Here is a 21460-nt window from a genome sequence, read left to right as displayed (position 1 = left end):
AAAAGCAGCAGAGACTGGCTAGAAAAGGCTGCACTCTGAAATGATTCTGATGCACTGGAGTTGGAAAGCAGACTGTGTGTGTGTGTGTGTGTGTGTGTGTGTGTGCGTGTGTGTGTGTGTGTGTGCGTGTGTGTGTGTGTGTGGTGTGTGTGCGTGTGTGTGTGTGTGTGTGCGTGTGTGTGTGTGTGTGAGGGCTTTCTGTTCCATCTGTTCACGGCTGGATGGTATCAGCTGAGAGTGCAGAGTATGACTGGATCAGAGGTGGAAGTGTGGATCAGATGTCTGGTCTCACTCAGTCTTCACTCCATCGTTTCCATCTGCTCCTAAATGCAGCTGCCTGTTTCTGGACCAGCTCCTCCACATTCAACCACATCAGCTCCATCCTCTCTTCTCTCCACTGGCTCTCAGTCTGCTATCGTACTGATTTTAAAATTTGAATGTTTGTATTTAGAGCTTTAAATGGTCTGGCTCCTCCCTATTTATCTGACATGTGAACAGTTCACCGTCCCAGCAGAGCCCTCCCATCGTCCTCTCAGATGGTTTTGGATGTCCCCAGGTCCTCATACAAACAGTGGGCTGATTGTTCATTTGCTGTTGCTGCTCCAAAACTGTGGAACTCGTTGCCTCCTGACTTGCGAGTCCTCACTGACCTGAACCTGTTCAAGTCCAGGTTAAAGACTCACCTGTTTAGACTGGCTTTGAACCCTTAGAGCAGTGTTTTTCAACTTTGGGGTCAGGACCCCACGTGGGGTCACCTGGAATTCAAATGGGGTCGCCTGAAATTTCTAGTAATTGATAAAAAAAACTAAACTAAAACTTCCTAATAAAAAATCTATGGTGAGTTGACAGAGACAGTCCAAAACCATAGCAGACAAACTGTGGTTGTGAAACTGCAGCACTGTGGTTGTGTTTCTGTGTCACATGTTCATTGAGGTCAGTTTCAGATGCTGCAGCTCTTTCATAATTCATAGTTTCAGTTCTAGTTTGTTCAGTATTAACTGTCCTCCTTGTAAATCCCAGCTGGACTGACTGGACAGATCCTGAGCCTTTGTGCAGTAATCTACACCTGGATTTACTGCCTCTGTCCACAATAATAGACATTATATAGACTAAATGTCCACAATAATAGACATTATACAGACTAAATGTCCACAATAATAGACATTATACAGACTGAATGTCCACAGTAATAGACATTATATAGACTAAATGTCCACAATAATAGACATTATACAGACTGAATGTCCACAGTAATAGACATTATATAGACTAAATGTCCACAATAACAGACATTATACAGACTAAATGTCCACAATAATAGACATTATATAGACTAAATGTCCACAATAACAGACATTATATAGACTAAATGTCCACAATAACAGACATTATATAGACTAAATGTCCACAATAACAGACATTATACAGACTAAATGTCCACAATAACAGACATTATACAGACTAAATGTCCACAATAATAGACATTATACAGACTAAATGTCCACAATAACAGACAATATACAGACTAAATGTCCACAATAACAGACATTATACAGACTAAATGTCCACAGTAATAGACATTATATAGACTAAATGTCCACAATAATAGACATTATACAGACTAAATGTCCACAATAACAGACATTATACAGACTAAATGTCCACAGTAATAGACATTATATAGACTAAATGTCCACAGTAATAGACATTATACAGACTAAATGTCCACAGTAATAGACATTATATAGACTAAATGTCCACAGTAATAGACATTATACAGACTGAATGTCCACAGTAATAGACTTTATACAGACTAAATGTCCACAGTAATAGACATTATACAGACTAAATGTCCACAATAACAGACATTATACAGACTAAATGTCCACAATAACAGACATTATACAGACTAAATGTCCACAGTAATAGACATTATATAGACTAAATGTCCACAGTAATAGACATTATACAGACTAAATGTCCACAATAATAGACATTATACAGACTAAATGTCCACAATAACAGACATTATACAGACTAAATGTCCACAATAACAGACATTATACAGACTAAATGTCCACAATAATAGACATTATACAGACTAAATGTCCACAATAATAGACATTATATACACTAAATGTCCACAGTAATAGACATTATACAGACTAAATGTCCACAGTAATAGACATTATACAGACTAAATGTCCACAATAATAGACATTATATAGACTAAATGTCCACAATAACAGACATTATACAGACTAAATGTCCACAATAACAGACATTATACAGACTAAATGTCCACAATAATAGACATTATACAGACTAAATGTCCACAATAACAGACATTATACAGACTAAATGTCCACAGTAATAGACATTATATAGACTAAATGTCCACAATAACAGACATTATACAGACTAAATGTCCACAATAATAGACATTATATAGACTAAATGTCCACAATAACAGACATTATATAGACTAAATGTCCACAATAACAGACATTATATAGACTAAATGTCCACAATAACAGACATTATACAGACTAAATGTCCACAATAACAGACATTATACAGACTAAATGTCCACAATAATAGACATTATACAGACTAAATGTCCACAATAACAGACATTATACAGACTAAATGTCCACAATAACAGACATTATACAGACTAAATGTCCACAGTAATAGACATTATATAGACTAAATGTCCACAATAATAGACATTATACAGACTAAATGTCCACAATAACAGACATTATACAGACTAAATGTCCACAGTAATAGACATTATATAGACTAAATGTCCACAGTAATAGACATTATACAGACTAAATGTCCACAGTAATAGACATTATATAGACTAAATGTCCACAGTAATAGACATTATACAGACTGAATGTCCACAGTAATAGACTTTATACAGACTAAATGTCCACAGTAATAGACATTATACAGACTAAATGTCCACAATAACAGACATTATACAGACTAAATGTCCACAATAACAGACATTATACAGACTAAATGTCCACAGTAATAGACATTATATAGACTAAATGTCCACAGTAATAGACATTATACAGACTAAATGTCCACAATAATAGACATTATACAGACTAAATGTCCACAATAACAGACATTATACAGACTAAATGTCCACAATAACAGACATTATACAGACTAAATGTCCACAATAATAGACATTATACAGACTAAATGTCCACAATAATAGACATTATATACACTAAATGTCCACAGTAATAGACATTATACAGACTAAATGTCCACAGTAATAGACATTATACAGACTAAATGTCCACAATAATAGACATTATATAGACTAAATGTCCACAATAACAGACATTATACAGACTAAATGTCCACAATAACAGACATTATACAGACTAAATGTCCACAATAATAGACATTATACAGACTAAATGTCCACAATAACAGACATTATACAGACTAAATGTCCACAATAACAGACATTATACAGACTAAATGTCCACAGTAATAGACATTATATAGACTAAATGTCCACAGTAATAGACATTATACAGACTAAATGTCCACAATAACAGACATTATACAGACTAAATGTCCACAATAACAGACATTATACAGACTAAATGTCCACAATAATAGACATTATACAGACTAAATGTCCACAATAACAGACATTATACAGACTAAATGTCCACAGTAATAGACATTATATAGACTAAATGTCCACAATAACAGACATTATACAGACTAAATGTCCACAATAATAGACATTATATAGACTAAATGTCCACAATAACAGACATTATATAGACTAAATGTCCACAATAACAGACATTATATAGACTAAATGTCCACAATAACAGACATTATACAGACTAAATGTCCACAATAACAGACATTATACAGACTAAATGTCCACAATAATAGACATTATACAGACTAAATGTCCACAATAACAGACATTATACAGACTAAATGTCCACAATAACAGACATTATACAGACTAAATGTCCACAGTAATAGACATTATATAGACTAAATGTCCACAATAATAGACATTATACAGACTAAATGTCCACAATAACAGACATTATACAGACTAAATGTCCACAGTGACAGACATTATATAGACTAATGTCCACAGTAATAGACATTATACAGACTAAATGTCCACAGTAATAGACATTATATAGACTAAATGTCCACAGTAATAGACATTATACAGACTGAATGTCCACAGTAATAGACTTTATACAGACTAAATGTCCACAGTAATAGACATTATACAGACTAAATGTCCACAATAACAGACATTATACAGACTAAATGTCCACAATAACAGACATTATACAGACTAAATGTCCACAGTAATAGACATTATATAGACTAAATGTCCACAGTAATAGACATTATACAGACTAAATGTCCACAATAATAGACATTATACAGACTAAATGTCCACAATAACAGACATTATACAGACTAAATGTCCACAATAACAGACATTATACAGACTAAATGTCCACAATAATAGACATTATACAGACTAAATGTCCACAATAATAGACATTATATACACTAAATGTCCACAGTAATAGACATTATACAGACTAAATGTCCACAGTAATAGACATTATACAGACTAAATGTCCACAATAATAGACATTATATAGACTAAATGTCCACAATAACAGACATTATACAGACTAAATGTCCACAATAACAGACATTATACAGACTAAATGTCCACAATAATAGACATTATACAGACTAAATGTCCACAATAACAGACATTATACAGACTAAATGTCCACAATAACAGACATTATACAGACTAAATGTCCACAGTAATAGACATTATATAGACTAAATGTCCACAGTAATAGACATTATACAGACTAAATGTCCACAATAACAGACATTATACAGACTAAATGTCCACAGTAATAGACATTATATAGACTAAATGTCCACAGTAATAGACATTATACAGACTAAATGTCCACAGTAATAGACATTATATAGACTAAATGTCCACAGTAATAGACATTATACAGACTGAATGTCCACAGTAATAGACTTTATACAGACTAAATGTCCACAGTAATAGACATTATACAGACTAAATGTCCACAATAACAGACATTATACAGACTAAATGTCCACAATAACAGACATTATACAGACTAAATGTCCACAGTAATAGACATTATATAGACTAAATGTCCACAGTAATAGACATTATACAGACTAAATGTCCACAATAACAGACATTATACAGACTAAATGTCCACAATAACAGACATTATACAGACTAAATGTCCACAATAATAGACATTATACAGACTAAATGTCCACAATAATAGACATTATATACACTAAATGTCCACAGTAATAGACATTATACAGACTAAATGTCCACAGTAATAGACATTATACAGACTAAATGTCCACAGTAATAGACATTATACAGACTAAATGTCCACAATAATAGACATTATACAGACTAAATGTCCACAATAACAGACATTATACAGACTAAATGTCCACAGTAATAGACATTATATAGACTAAATGTCCACAGTAATAGACATTATACAGACTAAATGTCCACAATAACAGACATTATACAGACTAAATGTCCACAGTAATAGACATTATATAGACTAAATGTCCACAGTAATAGACATTATACAGACTAAATGTCCACAGTAATAGACATTATATAGACTAAATGTCCACAGTAATAGACATTATACAGACTGAATGTCCACAGTAATAGACTTTATACAGACTAAATGTCCACAGTAATAGACATTATACAGACTAAATGTCCACAATAACAGACATTATACAGACTAAATGTCCACAATAACAGACATTATACAGACTAAATGTCCACAGTAATAGACATTATATAGACTAAATGTCCACAGTAATAGACATTATACAGACTAAATGTCCACAATAATAGACATTATACAGACTAAATGTCCACAATACCAGACATTATACAGACTAAATGTCCACAATAACAGACATTATACAGACTAAATGTCCACAATAATAGACATTATACAGACTAAATGTCCACAATAATAGACATTATATACACTAAATGTCCACAGTAATAGACATTATACAGACTAAATGTCCACAGTAATAGACATTATACAGACTAAATGTCCACAGTAATAGACATTATACAGACTAAATGTCCACAATAATAGACATTATACAGACTAAATGTCCACAGTAATAGACATTATACAGACTAAATGTCCACAGTAATAGACATTATACAGACTAAATGTCCACAGTAATAGACATTATACAGACTAAATGTCCACAATAACAGACATTATACAGACTAAATGTCCACAATAATAGACATTATACAGACTAAATGTCCACAGTAATAGACATTATACAGACTAAATGTCCACAGTAATAGACATTATACAGACTAAATGTCCACAATAATAGACATTATACAGACTAAATGTCCACAGTAATAGACATTATACAGACTAAATGTCCACAATAACAGACATTATACAGACTAAATGTCCACAATAATAGACATTATACAGACTAAATGTCCACAGTAATAGACATTATATAGACTAAATGTCCACAGTAATAGACATTATACAGACTAAATGTCCACAATAATAGACATTATACAGACTAAATGTCCACAGTAATAGACATTATACAGACTAAATGTCCACAATAATAGACATTATACAGACTAAATGTCCACAATAAGAGACATTATACAGACTAAATGTCCACAGTAATTGACATTATACAGACTAAATGTCCACAATAATAGACATTATACAGACTAAATGTCCACAATAATAGACATTATACAGACTAAATGTCCACAGTAATAGACATTATACAGACTAAATGTCCACAATAATAGACATTATACAGACTAAATGTCCACAATAAGAGACATTATACAGACTAAATGTCCACAATAAGAGACATTATATAGACTAAATGTCCACAATAATAGACATTATACAGACTAAATGTCCACAATAAGAGACATTATACAGACTAAATGTCCACAATAAGAGACATTATACAGACTAAATGTCCACAATAAGAGACATTATATAGACTAAATGTCCACAATAATAGACATTATACAGACTAAATGTCCACAATAAGAGACATTATACAGACTAAATGTCCACAATAAGAGACATTATACAGACTAAATGTCCACAATAACAGACATTATATAGACTAAATGTCCACAATAACAGACATTATACAGACTAAATGTCCACAATAACAGACATTATACAGACTAAATGTCCACAATAACAGACATTATACAGACTAAATGTCCACAATAACAGACATTATACAGACTAAATGTCCACAATAAGAGACATTATATAGACTAAATGTCCACAATAAGAGACATTATACAGACTAAATGTCCACAATAATAGACATTATATAGACTAAATGTCCACAATAAGAGACATTATACAGACTAAATGTCCACAGTAATAGACTTTATACAGACTAAATGTCCACAGTAATAGACATTATACAGACTAAATGTCCACAATAACAGACATTATACAGACTAAATGTCCACAATAACAGACATTATACAGACTAAATGTCCACAGTAATAGACATTATATAGACTAAATGTCCACAGTAATAGACATTATACAGACTAAATGTCCACAATAATAGACATTATACAGACTAAATGTCCACAATAACAGACATTATACAGACTAAATGTCCACAATAACAGACATTATACAGACTAAATGTCCACAATAATAGACATTATACAGACTAAATGTCCACAATAATAGACATTATATACACTAAATGTCCACAGTAATAGACATTATACAGACTAAATGTCCACAGTAATAGACATTATACAGACTAAATGTCCACAGTAATAGACATTATACAGACTAAATGTCCACAATAATAGACATTATACAGACTAAATGTCCACAGTAATAGACATTATACAGACTAAATGTCCACAGTAATAGACATTATACAGACTAAATGTCCACAGTAATAGACATTATACAGACTAAATGTCCACAATAATAGACATTATACAGACTAAATGTCCACAGTAATAGACATTATACAGACTAAATGTCCACAATAACAGACATTATACAGACTAAATGTCCACAATAATAGACATTATACAGACTAAATGTCCACAGTAATAGACATTATACAGACTAAATGTCCACAGTAATAGACATTATACAGACTAAATGTCCACAATAATAGACATTATACAGACTAAATGTCCACAGTAATAGACATTATACAGACTAAATGTCCACAATAACAGACATTATACAGACTAAATGTCCACAATAATAGACATTATACAGACTAAATGTCCACAGTAATAGACATTATATAGACTAAATGTCCACAGTAATAGACATTATACAGACTAAATGTCCACAATAATAGACATTATACAGACTAAATGTCCACAGTAATAGACATTATACAGACTAAATGTCCACAATAATAGACATTATACAGACTAAATGTCCACAATAAGAGACATTATACAGACTAAATGTCCACAGTAATAGACATTATACAGACTAAATGTCCACAGTAATAGACATTATACAGACTAAATGTCCACAATAATAGACATTATACAGACTAAATGTCCACAATAAGAGACATTATACAGACTAAATGTCCACAATAAGAGTCATTATATAGACTAAATGTCCACAATAATAGACATTATACAGACTAAATGTCCACAATAAGAGACATTATACAGACTAAATGTCCACAATAATAGACATTATACAGACTAAATGTCCACAATAAGAGACATTATATAGACTAAATGTCCACAATAACAGACATTATACAGACTAAATGTCCACAATAACAGACATTATACAGACTAAATGTCCACAATAACAGACATTATACAGACTAAATGTCCACAATAACAGACATTATACAGACTAAATGTCCACAATAAGAGACATTATACAGACTAAATGTCCACAATAAGAGACATTATACAGACTAAATGTCCACAATAATAGACATTATATAGACTAAATGTCCACAATAAGAGACATTATACAGACTAAATGTCCACAATAAGAGACATTATATAGACTAAATGTCCACAATAAGAGACATTATACAGACTAAATGTCCACAATAAGAGACATTATATAGACTAAATGTCCACAATAAGAGACATTATACAGACTAAATGTCCACAATAAGAGACATTATATAGACTAAATGTCCACAATAAGAGACATTATACAGACTAAATGTCCACAATAAGAGACATTATATAGACTAAATGTCCACAATAAGAGACATTATACAGACTAAATGTCCACAATAAGAGACATTATACAGACTAAATGTCCACAATAAGAGACATTATACAGACTAAATGTCCTCAATAATAGACATTATATAGACTAAATGTCCACAATAAGAGACATTATACAGACTAAATGTCCACAATAAGAGACATTATACAGACTAAATGTCCACAATAAGAGACATTATACAGACTAAATGTCCACAATAATAGACATTATATAGACTAAATATCCACAATAAGAGACATTATACAGACTAAATGTCCACAATAAGAGACATTATACAGACTAAATGTCCACAATAATAGACATTATACAGACTAAATGTCCACAATAATAGACATTATACAGACTAAATGTGCTCTAACATTACTTGGATTTGAAACAGAGGAGAGAAAACTGTTACAGGAGAGAAAACAAATTAAGTTTAGCAAAAATAAGTCTCTGTTTTGAATGTCTGGGGTCACCAGAAATTTGTGATGTTAAAATGTGGTCAGGAGTAAAAAAGGTTGGAAACCACTGCCTTAGAGCTGAGACACTATTAGGTTTGAACCTGTGCTCTCTTTTATCAGTGTGTGTTGTGTCCTATTGTTTTATGCATATTTATGGTACTTGATTAACCTGTTTTCATCTTATAATTTAATCATGCTTTCAGATGTAAAGCACTGTGGGCTTTGTTATGTTGTTGTAAAGTGCTACAGAAATAAACTTTGATTTGATTTGATGTCTGGGTTCTGCTGAACAGAACAGAACGGACTGATGGGCTGAGGAGGACCAGGACCAGGACCAGGACCAGGACCAGAGGCAAGACGGTGAAAGGAGCCTGGTCTGAAACTGATAAGACGTATGTGTGTGTGTGTGTGTGTGTGTGTGTGTGTGTCTCACCCAGGTGGTCATGCCTCTGGAGGAAAACCGTGCGATATTGTCCTCAAAGTCGATGCCTCCGACCCCGATCACGTCCATCTGGTCCGCTGGGTTGTTCAACGTGCTGTGAAACAAACACAGACTACCTTCAGTCCACCTCCACCACTCTAAACAAACTGTGACTGATGAACGGTGCCGCTCTGAGCGTCCGTTCAGTCATTCCGTAGCGGTTGACGTACCCGTACAGCGGTCCGTCGTTGCCGATGGCAGACACCATGATCACTCTGTTGGCTGTCAGCTCCCACACCTGTCAATCAAACAAGAACAAAAAATACACTGATTCCACAAGAAGATACTGAGAAGCAGGAGCACACACTGAGGATGTACGTAGGGGTGTGCGATATGACGATAGTACACCAAGGATTAGAACGGATCAACAATCCGACAAAGCAGAAAGATCGTGGAATCATCTATAACTGGGGTGTCAAACATGTGGCCCCGGGGCCAAAACTGGTCCTCCAAAGGTTCTGATTCAGTCCAGTGAAGGAATTCACAAAGTGAAAAAATTACACTGAAGGTATTAACTATCGAGCATGTCAAAGTCACTTCAGTCCAGGTTCCACATTCAGACTGATGTGATCTCAAGTCAAATGATATGATAATAATCTATAAATAATGACTCCTAACTTTCTTCTTGGTTTAATGTGATAAAATTAATTTGACCTCATGCCTATAAATCATAACAAGTCCAAATGTTTCTCTTTGTTTCGATGATGTTTTGATAATGAAATGATAATAACAATAACAACAACAATAATAATAATAATGATAATAATAATAATGATAATAATAATAATAATAATAATAATAATAATAATAATAATACATTGGTTTTATGTAGCACTTTCTAAGTACTCAAAGACGCTTTACAATAAACAGCCAAGGGACGAACACACATCAAACGGGTAAACAGATACAGAGCTAATACTAAATGGCAGTCAAAGAACAAATACAGAAACAAAAAAAAGAAAACACACTGAGAGAAGGTAGATGAGGGTGGATAAGGTGGAAATACGATTACTCGATTAATCGCTGAAATATTCGGTAGAATACTCGACTTCAAAAAGAACTGACAGCTGCAGCGGTAGCCTCAGGTGTTTCTAAGTAAAACACAAAAGCCAGTTAGTGTTAAATGTGACCAGTACAGGTTCAGTACAAAGAGAAAGAGAAGGATAAAAAGAGAAAAGGCTGTCACTATTATTGTATTTGGGATTATTGATTTTGCTTTTTTTTTTTCCCAATTTATTCATTTATTACTACTTTTTTTTATTTATTTTTATTTTTTCCCCCCTAAGCTTCTTTCTATACTATTATTTAAAACCCTTTTCTGATTTCTCATTTCTGTCAAATGTTACTCATGTCCTTTACCCAGGGCTGTCAAACTCATTTTAGTTTAGTTCCGCATTCAGCCTAATATGAAATAAAGTGTTCCGCACCAGTCAAATATTGTAAATAATATGATAAGAACTTAGAAATAATGTCAACTCTGCTTGCACGAGGAAAATGAAAGATCCAGCCACTGTGGCGACACTAGTAGAAATGAGTGGAGCCACAAAAAGCCACAGCCAGTCTGGGTCCAGTCTGGGTCCAGTATGGTCCAGTCTGGGTCCAGTCTGGGTCCAGTATGGTCCAGTCTGGGTCCAGTATGGTCCAGTCTGGGTCCAATCTGGGTCCAGTATGGTCCAGTATGGTCCAGTCTGGTCCAGTCTGGTCCAGTATGGTCCAGTCTGGGTCCAGTCTGGGTCCAGTCTGGGTCCAATCTGGGTCCAGTCTGGGTCCAGTATGGTCCAGTATGGTCCAGTCTGGGTCCAGTCTGGGTCCAGTCTGGTCCAGTATGGTCCAGTCTGGTCCAGTCTGGTCCAGTCTGGGTCCAGTCTTTTTCCTGCATTCTGGTGCATTTTGAGCTTAAAAATATGTTCAATCTGGCTTCAGTTTCATACAAAAAAAAATCATAAAATTAACTTAAGTCAACATTTTCATCTAAACTATTTTTATTTCTAATCTAATGTAAAACAAAACAATAAATGATAGACTTAAAAAATACAATTATTCTGAGCACTGATGTTCATGAGATTCAACATGAGATTTAATATAAAATAAATTTACCAGTGGAATGAGCATTTGACAATCCACCAGGGGGCGCCGCTCTGAATTAACCATACTGGACAAATACCACAAAGAAGAGGAAAGTTTTTTGAGAAGAAGAAGAAGAAAGTCAGTAATAACAAACCTGTAGACGACAGAGGAACACTACTGTGATACTAATGTTGCAGCGTTTTCTCTGGTAAGGTTTAAAAGTTTAGCTTCAGCAGGAAGAGAAAAGACAAATGAGTGACAGGTTTGGTTTTCACTTCCACTGGCGGCGGTCCGCACCGCTCCGTACTCCCGCTGGTATTCTCTGTCTGGGTACTCATCCTCCATCAGCTGGAAAACAGATGGAGTGTACGCAGAGGACGGACAGAACGCTGCGTCTGTATCTGTGTGTGTCTGGAACGGTACTTGCAGTCGGTGTTACTTTGATCACCGTCATTTATTTTGAAAAATCTCCACTCCGCTGACATTACTCCTCCACAGCGTACCTGCTGCACTGAACTGGGAATGTCACGCTGCCATAAGTGGTAAAATACCTTCGCCATTGTGGCTACACAGGTTGAAAACAACTTCGCCAACCAGGAAAATGCATCACCAATGGTGATGTGGCAATAGACTAGCGCAAGCCTAGCAACTCCAAAGTTTTCTCTGTTTTTGAGTGAAAAAAGTCAAATTCCGTAATGAAAATGTTTACATCTATGAACCATACTTGAACGTAACATGAACACATATGAACCTGAAAATTCTGAAGAAAAATCAGTGTAATTTTAACAATATTCCACCTCAGTTTATCATTTATACATGTGCATCACAACTTACAGATCACAGTGGATCTACAAATACACCAAACATTTGATAACAGGCAGAACATTGTTAAAATACTACATTCTTCTCTTAAGACATTTCAAGTTGTTTGTATTTTTTTGTGAAAAGCCAGTCTGTAAATGTCAACATTTTTGTGTAATTTAACTTTTTTGACACTAAAACAAAAAGCAAAAATGAGCTTTTTTTCGTTATTTATAGGTTATTATGATAGTATTTGACTGGTCTGACCCACTTTAGATTGAACTTCCTTGATTGTGAATATCTTCAGTGTAATTATTGCATTTCATAAATTCATCCCCAGGGCCGGACTGGACCCAGCATGTTTGACACCTGTGCTTTAACCCTTTGACTTAACAGACGGGCAATGTTGTTCTCATTCTCTCCTCTGTTTCCACCTGATATGCACAACCCACACAAAAAAACAAACAAAAAAAAATCATAAATAACCACACACACACACGCACACACACACACCTGTAAACAGCTCTTTGTTTGCACCCGTCTTTGTTTTGCTTAATGTCTACGTCTTCTGAATTCTCTTTTGTTTGTCTTTGTTACCCCGTCACAATATTTTGTTGAGCACTAAATCCATTATTTAAAAAACTAAATAAATCAGATAAAATAAGCCGTCCATCTGTGACATGTTCTTAAACTCATGTGGACCTGCTGTCTGTGGACTCTGAACACACACGTCTGTTGGACTGGTCTGACTGGTTCGTCTGCTCAGTTTAGAATGAAAAGGCTGTAACGAGGGTGGAGTTCCTAATATGAACACGTGCTCATATTTGTCACCAGCCTGGTTCGGTCACATTCCTGAATTATTAATTATAAAGCGTTTTCACCTTGTCAACAAAAGGGTGGTCCATGAAGTCCGGCCCCCCGATGCTGAGGTTCAGAACGTCAATTTTCTTCAGGATGGCATAGTTGAACGCATCCAGGAACCAGGAGGTGTACGAAACCTACGAGGGGAAACAGAACACAGACAGCTGGGAACAGGTCTGGAGTCCTACAGGTTACATTTAAGGCGAGGCAGATTTATTTGTATAGTACAATTCATACACAGGACAATTCACAGTGCTTTACAAAAAATGGAAAAGAGACAGGTTAAAAACACACAATTACAATTAAAACAATCCATAAAACCTAAATAATAATCAATTAAAACAGTAAAAGAGTGCAGATAGACGTTTCAAGACCTTTTCAGGACACTTAGAACAGAATTTAACACCTACAGGGGTTGGACAAAATAATGGAAACACCTTAAAACATCAACAAAATATAATTTAATATGGTGTAGGTCCGCCTTTTGCGGCAATTACAGCCTCAATTCTCCGAGGTATTGATTCATACAACTTGTGAATTGTTTCCAAAGGAATTTTAAGCCATTCTTCAGTTAGAATACCCTCCAACTCTTTTAGAGACGATGGCGGTGGAAATCGACGTCTTACTTGAATCTCTAAAACTGACCATAAATGCTCAATAATGTTGAGGTCTGGGGACTGTGCCGGCCATACGAGATGCTCAACTTCATTAGAATGTTCCTCATGCCATTCTTTAACAATTCTAGCTGTATGGATTGGGGCATTATTATCTTGAGGTGAAGGTGTTTCCATTATTTTGTCCAACCCCTGTATTTCATAGAAATAGCGGCAAACATTCATGACTGCTAGAATTTAGGAAAATGTATTTATTTATTTATTCCAACGCCTTCATTCCCATCGTTCAGTCATTTCTGACCAGGGGCAAAGTTAACGATTATTTCAATATAAATTGTGGGGTTGGAACGGATGGAACTGAGTAGAATAACAATACAATAAAAATGTGCAGTTTGGACACATTTAAACACTTTTAAACACATTTAAACACAATATGGCCAACACATTTACGGAAACAGAACTGAAGACCTACCAGATCAAATTTAATACTTTTTTAAGTTATTTAATGCAGATTTGTAAATTCAAGACGTTTTAAGACCTTTTAAAAACACTTAGAACAGAATTTAAAGCCTATTTCACAGACATACTGGTAACATTCATGACTCCTAGAATTTAGGAAAATGTATTTATTTATTCCAATAACTTTGTTCCCATCGTTCAGAGTCATTTCTAATCGGGGGCAAAGTTAGCGATCACTGGTTTGTAATTTCAGTATAAATTGTCGGGTTGGAACGGATGGAACTGAGTAGAATAATGATACTGTCTGTGCAGTTTGGACACATTTAAACACATTTAAACACTTTTAAACACATTTAAACACATTTAAAGACTTTTAAACACATTTAAACACTTTTAAACACTTTTAAACACAACACAGTGAACAAGTTTATGGAAACAGAACTGAGGACCTACCATAGGAAATTTAAAACCTTTAAAGACTTTTCTGAGGTATTAAATGCAGATTTGTAAATTCCAGACTTTTCCGACCCTGTGGGAACCCTGTTCATTAAAGTTTCCGTCAGTTATTTGTTTGATTTCTATCTTTCCATCGTGTACCTGGTTGTTGGTGAAAACTCTAAAGATGTGCAGCTCAGAGTCTGGAGCGAAGCCCTGACACTCCCTCATACTGGCGATGACTCCAGCCACAAACGTACCGTGGCCCAGACCTGAAAAACACCACAGAGTAAACATCCAACACTGGATCCTCACGCCTGTGCAAGTCTAACCTCAGTCCTATCCTCAGTTTCATTCGTCTGTTCGTCTGTCTGTCGTTCCTCAGCTGAATCTCTTCCTCACTCTGAACAGTTTCTTAGTTCCATCCGCCACAAACAAACCATGTGTTTGCATTCAGAGTCAGGAGGAACTGGGCATCTGAGGAATTTTGTCACGACGTGCATTGTGGGAAGTGAAGCTCCAGTCGTTTCTACGTCATGTTTGTTTCATCTATATAATATCATATGGTTCTGCTGCTGCTGCCACTGCCAGGCAGCTGCACGAACCTCCGTTTCCCACAATGCACGTCGCAACAAAATTCCTCAGATGTCCAGTTCCCTCCTGACTCTGTAAACACATGGTTTGTTTGTGGTGGATGGAACTAAGAAACTGTTCAGACTGAGGAAGAGATTCAGCTGAGGAATGACAGACAGACGAACAGACGAATGAAACTGAGGATAAGACTGAGGATGGACAGATCTGAGGAAACACTGGTGATGAAAGTCTAGTGCACCTTTAAACTATGTGTCCACAAATGTGGATGTCATGCATGAAAGGGTTAAGGTTCTATAAGACCTTACTGGAAAGAGATCCACAAACACATAGAAAATGTATTTAATGTAAACATTCTGTTTAAATGTGAAACCATGTATTTGGGCAATCTACAGTTTGAGTCACGGAACATTAAAGACAAAAAATGACTGGCTATACTGTTGGCAGCCAGTAAGAAATGTGTTAGGAGGAAATGGTTCAAAGTAGAACCACCCACCACTGATGAATGGACTGGAATGGACTATGAGATTTATGTTATGGAGAAGATATCCTGTTCCCTAAAAGTTGAAAGAGAAAAATTTTATAGTATCTGGTCCAAATGGACTGAGTACGTAAAACCAACCAGATCTGATTTCATCTGACTGTATTTGTGATGTGTGCTTTGTGTGAATCTATTTACTTTTATGTGAGACTGTGACTGTGTGAGCTGGTGCATGCCCCTGTTCTGTTCTGTTCTATAAATGTTTCACCAGAAATGAATGGTCCATAAGGAAAAATTCTACAAGGGCAACATGGAAATAAGTAGTGAAACTTTCTGTATCCATCCTATTACAAATATACATATATTTTTAATGATTAAAGTTGTAATTAATGTTTGTAAAGGACATTTGCCCTTCCAATAAAAAGATAATTAAAAAAAGAAAAAAGACAGGGTTAAGGTTCGTCTCACTACTTTGTCAGCAGCAGTATCATCATCATCATCAGTGTGTTCTTCATCCTCACCATCATCCAGTGTCTTCTCATTGGTCCAGTTGGTCCTTTCCTTCACATTCTTAAAATGTGGATGCTTTTCACTCAGTCCAGTGTCAAACACAGCCACTTTAACACCAGACCCTGCACACACACACACACACACACACACACACACACACACACACACACACGCACAAATGGGAGAGGAAAAGTCAGAATCATTCAAATGTGAGTGTAAAACCTTATTCAGTCAGAGTACTTCTAATCCTGGTCTTCTAATGGGGGGGGTCAGAGGTCACAGGTCTTACCAGTGTGTCCCATCTGCCAGAGGACGTCTGCCTGCAGGATCTGGGCCACGTGGCGGGGGATGGCCCTCAGCAGCCTCCTGCTGGAGTGGCGGCCGGTGGCGTGCCAGAACCCTGCGCCCAATGATAAACTGGTTCGTCTGAAGGGGCGGGACGACTGCCACGACTGCCATTTCTGGGTCCCACGGGTGGCGTTGCAGGGTGCAGCCGCTTCAGGGGCTACGAAGACAAAAACACAGATGGAAGAACATTAGGGATAAACCACAACTGGGTTTTATAACTGATACCAAAACCGATAACTTCTGCTTCTTCTAACTGATACTGACCCCAAAGCCCAAAAGCTGCTTTGTGTTTTTTTGTTTTTTTTTAATCAAAATAACTCAAAAAGTTATGGACGGATTTGGATGAAAATTTCAAAAAATGTTGATACTGGCACAAGGAACAAATGATTAAATTCGGGGAGAGGGGCAGATCTGCCTTGGCGGAGGTCTGCGCTCTCTGAGTGCTTTTCTAGTTTTCTTCTTCTTTCCAGTCAGTGTTAAACTCCGTTAATAGTCCAAGAACATTCAGCACAATTTAATCTGCAGTGAGCTGGACCAGTACAATAACAGCATGACAGCCAATAAATAATGACAACTGCAAATGGTTTAAGTGCAAAAAATGACATTAAATCATGCCAATATTTACAAACTATCCAAACAAAATGGATGTGAATAACCTGAACAAAATGAAATTTGCAAAGAAATGTAAGAACAATTTCATCAATATTCTGCCTTGACTTATCATTTATACATGTGCATTACAGATCAGATCTACAAAGACACTAAACACTGAGGAACAGGCAGAATATAGTTAAAATTGCGCTTCATTTTCTACAGACATTTCAGATTGTTCATATTCGTTCAGGTTATTGACATTTTATTGTTACAGGATAGTTTGGAAATGGAAATATTTTCATAATTTAATGTTTTTTTGCACTAAATCAAAGAGAAATCATTGGTGTTGTCATTATTTATAGGTTTTTACCTCCTCCAGGAGGTATTGTGATCACTTTGCTTTGTGTGTGTTTGTTTGTTTGTTCATCTTTAGTGTAAAACTCTTCCACCCATCTTTCCCAGATCTTCCCCACAGATAGGCCTAGGCCCTGGGACCAGCCCAGTCCATTTTGGTCCCAGTAGGACAAAGTTCAAGGTCACAGCAAGGTCACAACATCTACAATTTTCCATCTGTCATCATGGAGACATTTTCCAAAATTCATCCAAAATTCCAAACGACTCTGATTCTCCTCCAGTTGGATCCACCTGTAGCTTAGAACAATCTCTTGTATGTGGAACTAAACTGTCCACATCCACTGTGGAATGTGGACTCTGTGGACATTTACACTGAACACTGAAAATCCCATTTCCCACACATTTAAAATTAGAACTCAACTAATATTGATGTGAATTGAATCTAATTGGACAGACACATGACTGGGACCAGATTTACACAGAAACAGTGGATCCACACATGCACAGCGTTCAGGGCGAAGGAGGAGCTCTGAGTTCTGAACACTGGTTCTGATAGTATTTTTGAGTTTGATGCCATAACTTGCACTTTGTAAATTCATCATGTGGGTCGGATCAGAACCTTTGGCGGGCCAGTTCTGGCCCCCGGGCCCCATGTTTGACACCTGTGCTTTAACCTGATCAGGCTGATCATGTTCTGATCCACCAGTTCAAGTCATTTTCGCTCTCACTTTGTTTCTTCTTCTTTTCCATCTCCTGTGCTGAACCACACCTCATCTGAGTAAAAACGTACTTTCTGAATCACTGGGACTGAGTGAAATATCAGTGTTCATTAACCAGCAGCAGGAGGGGGCTGCAGGGCAGTGGAATAAAGGCATGCAGGGGCTGAGGGGGCTTCCATCTGATCATTCCTGCACATTAATTAGCTAATTACTGCAACTAGCTGCTGTGCGCTCTCACACACTGAGGAATATACAACTGGTATTTTACTATTGAACTCCATTTTCCTGTTATCTCCAGGTACCAGCAGACTGACAAAGGACACAGATGACACTTTACAGTCTGTGATCAGGGGTTTTTAACTCTTTAAGTGCCAGACAGTTAAGGGGCTAATAAGCCTTAAAAGTGCCACAGAATTTGGCCATTTTTCAGTATTTCGCGTCGTTTTTATAATATTTGAAGAATCCTGCAGGAAACCGCTCGGTAACATCCGACCGATTGCTAATTAGATTCAAAACGCACCGGATGCAGCCGATTCATTATTGATCGTAATTTGCATAATTAATAATAATAATAATAATAATAATCATCTTTATTTATATAGCACTTTTCATACATTAAAAACTGTAGCACAAAGTGCTTTACATATCAGTTTAAAAATCAGTACCGCCCCCCACCCACACCCACCCACTCACCCGCACACACACACACACACACACACACACACACACACACACACACATATACATGCAAACCCACCAGCTCACACATACTTAAGAAGACTGACTGAGCACGGGTAGACCAGAACAAAAATGTACAAGTAAAAGTAAAACATCAGTTTAGGAGGCGCTGTCTCAGGGAGCCATCCGCACCAGGAGGCAGCCGCCGACCCCGGCGACCAGGCACCAGTAACACAGCCCCGCATCCCAACTAGTGGGAGAGGGCCAACTGGGACCCCCACCCACCAGAAAGGAGCGGACCCCAGTGAGAGAAGGCGCCACAGCCCCCGGAGTCCACAGCCGCCCCCCGGCATGGAGGGCTCCCTCTGATGAAACACCGGAGAATAAGAAACATTAAAAACATATAAAAATATTATTCGGTCGCGTGACCTCAAATTCCCGTCTGCTTGGTCTCAAAAGGGGGACACAGAAAGAACGTCATCGAAATGTGAGAAAGAAATGGGGGTGGATGGTTTGTTTGTACACAAATGTGGCGTGTTCTCCAAAGCCGATCTGATCGGCCCGTGGCACTTTACAGGCTGTTTTCATAAAGCCGATTTAATCGGCCCATGGCACTGAAAGAGTTAATGACGTCCACATTTGTTTCTGTTTTGTTTTGTTTTTTTTAACTAAAAAACAAACATTGTGTATTTTTGGTTCCATTTTTGCCTCACATTTGCACATGAAAACTACGATGGCTTTACAAATAATATTTATGGCAAATATTGAGTATTCGTTGCTTTGTCACTGTGGTCCAATATGTGTTTCCAAAGGTGCAGAATTTACTCACCAAAATCATGTTCTGCAAAATTGGACTTGTTTAGAAGTCAGGGTTTGTTCAGATCACAGGGCATGTGCAGCTTTGAAGAAGCCAAATTCATGACATTGATGATATTTTCCTGTTCAGCTAGTAAAATATGTTGTTGGGGTGAGGGTCTTCAAAGGTGCAGAATTCACTCAACAAAAATCATATTCTGCATAATCTGACTTGTCCTGAGATGCCATAGGACAGACTTGACAACTGATGCACAATAACCCCCCCCCCCCCCCCCCCCCCCGACTTGGACCACTGGCTGAGGCCGAGGCCATTAGTGACACTAATCTACTATTAATCCACACTTTAAAGGCATTTGCACATAAAACTGCATATTAAACATTTCCAACTGGTTCCAAACTATCTTTAAAGAAACCACAGGCTCAACGGACCCATGCTGATCCTGGATGTGTGTGTGTGTGTGTGTGTGTGTTTTTGTGTGTGTGTGTGTCAAAGTTCTAATAGTTTTGGATTTTTCCTTATAGTTCAGTTTTATTTAGTTTTGACTTTTTTTCTGTAATTCAGATAGTTTCCTTCACCAAGGAGGTTCTGTTTATGATGGTGTTGGTTTGTTTGTTTGTCTGTCTGTCTGTCTGCAAGATAACTATAAAGTTATGGACAGTTTTGGATGAAATTTTCAGTAAATGTTGATACTGGCACAAGGAACAAATGATTAAATTTGGTGGTGATCGAGGGGGGGGGGGGGCACCGATCTGCCTTGGCGGAGGTCTGCG

General features: G+C 36.6%; 1 protein-coding gene across 1 annotated transcript in view; it reads right to left on the bottom strand.

Annotated features, from left to right (window-relative positions):
- mbtps1 (membrane-bound transcription factor peptidase, site 1) overlaps window positions 1-21460 on the bottom strand; it is a 53234-nt gene that overhangs the window by 25313 nt on the left and 6461 nt on the right. The window contains exons 4-9 of the mRNA XM_030136605.1: window positions 17470-17685; window positions 17192-17302; window positions 15761-15870; window positions 14111-14227; window positions 10532-10599; window positions 10314-10416 (exon numbers count right to left, since the gene is read on the bottom strand). Of these exons, the coding sequence (XP_029992465.1) occupies window positions 10314-10416; window positions 10532-10599; window positions 14111-14227; window positions 15761-15870; window positions 17192-17302; window positions 17470-17685 (725 nt within the window). The remainder of the gene's footprint in view (window positions 1-10313; window positions 10417-10531; window positions 10600-14110; window positions 14228-15760; window positions 15871-17191; window positions 17303-17469; window positions 17686-21460) is intronic.

This window comes from Sphaeramia orbicularis, chromosome 6, assembly GCF_902148855.1.
Source record: "Sphaeramia orbicularis chromosome 6, fSphaOr1.1, whole genome shotgun sequence".
Lineage (NCBI taxonomy): Eukaryota > Metazoa > Chordata > Actinopteri > Kurtiformes > Apogonidae > Sphaeramia > Sphaeramia orbicularis.
This window is presented reverse-complemented; position numbering and strand designations above follow the sequence as displayed.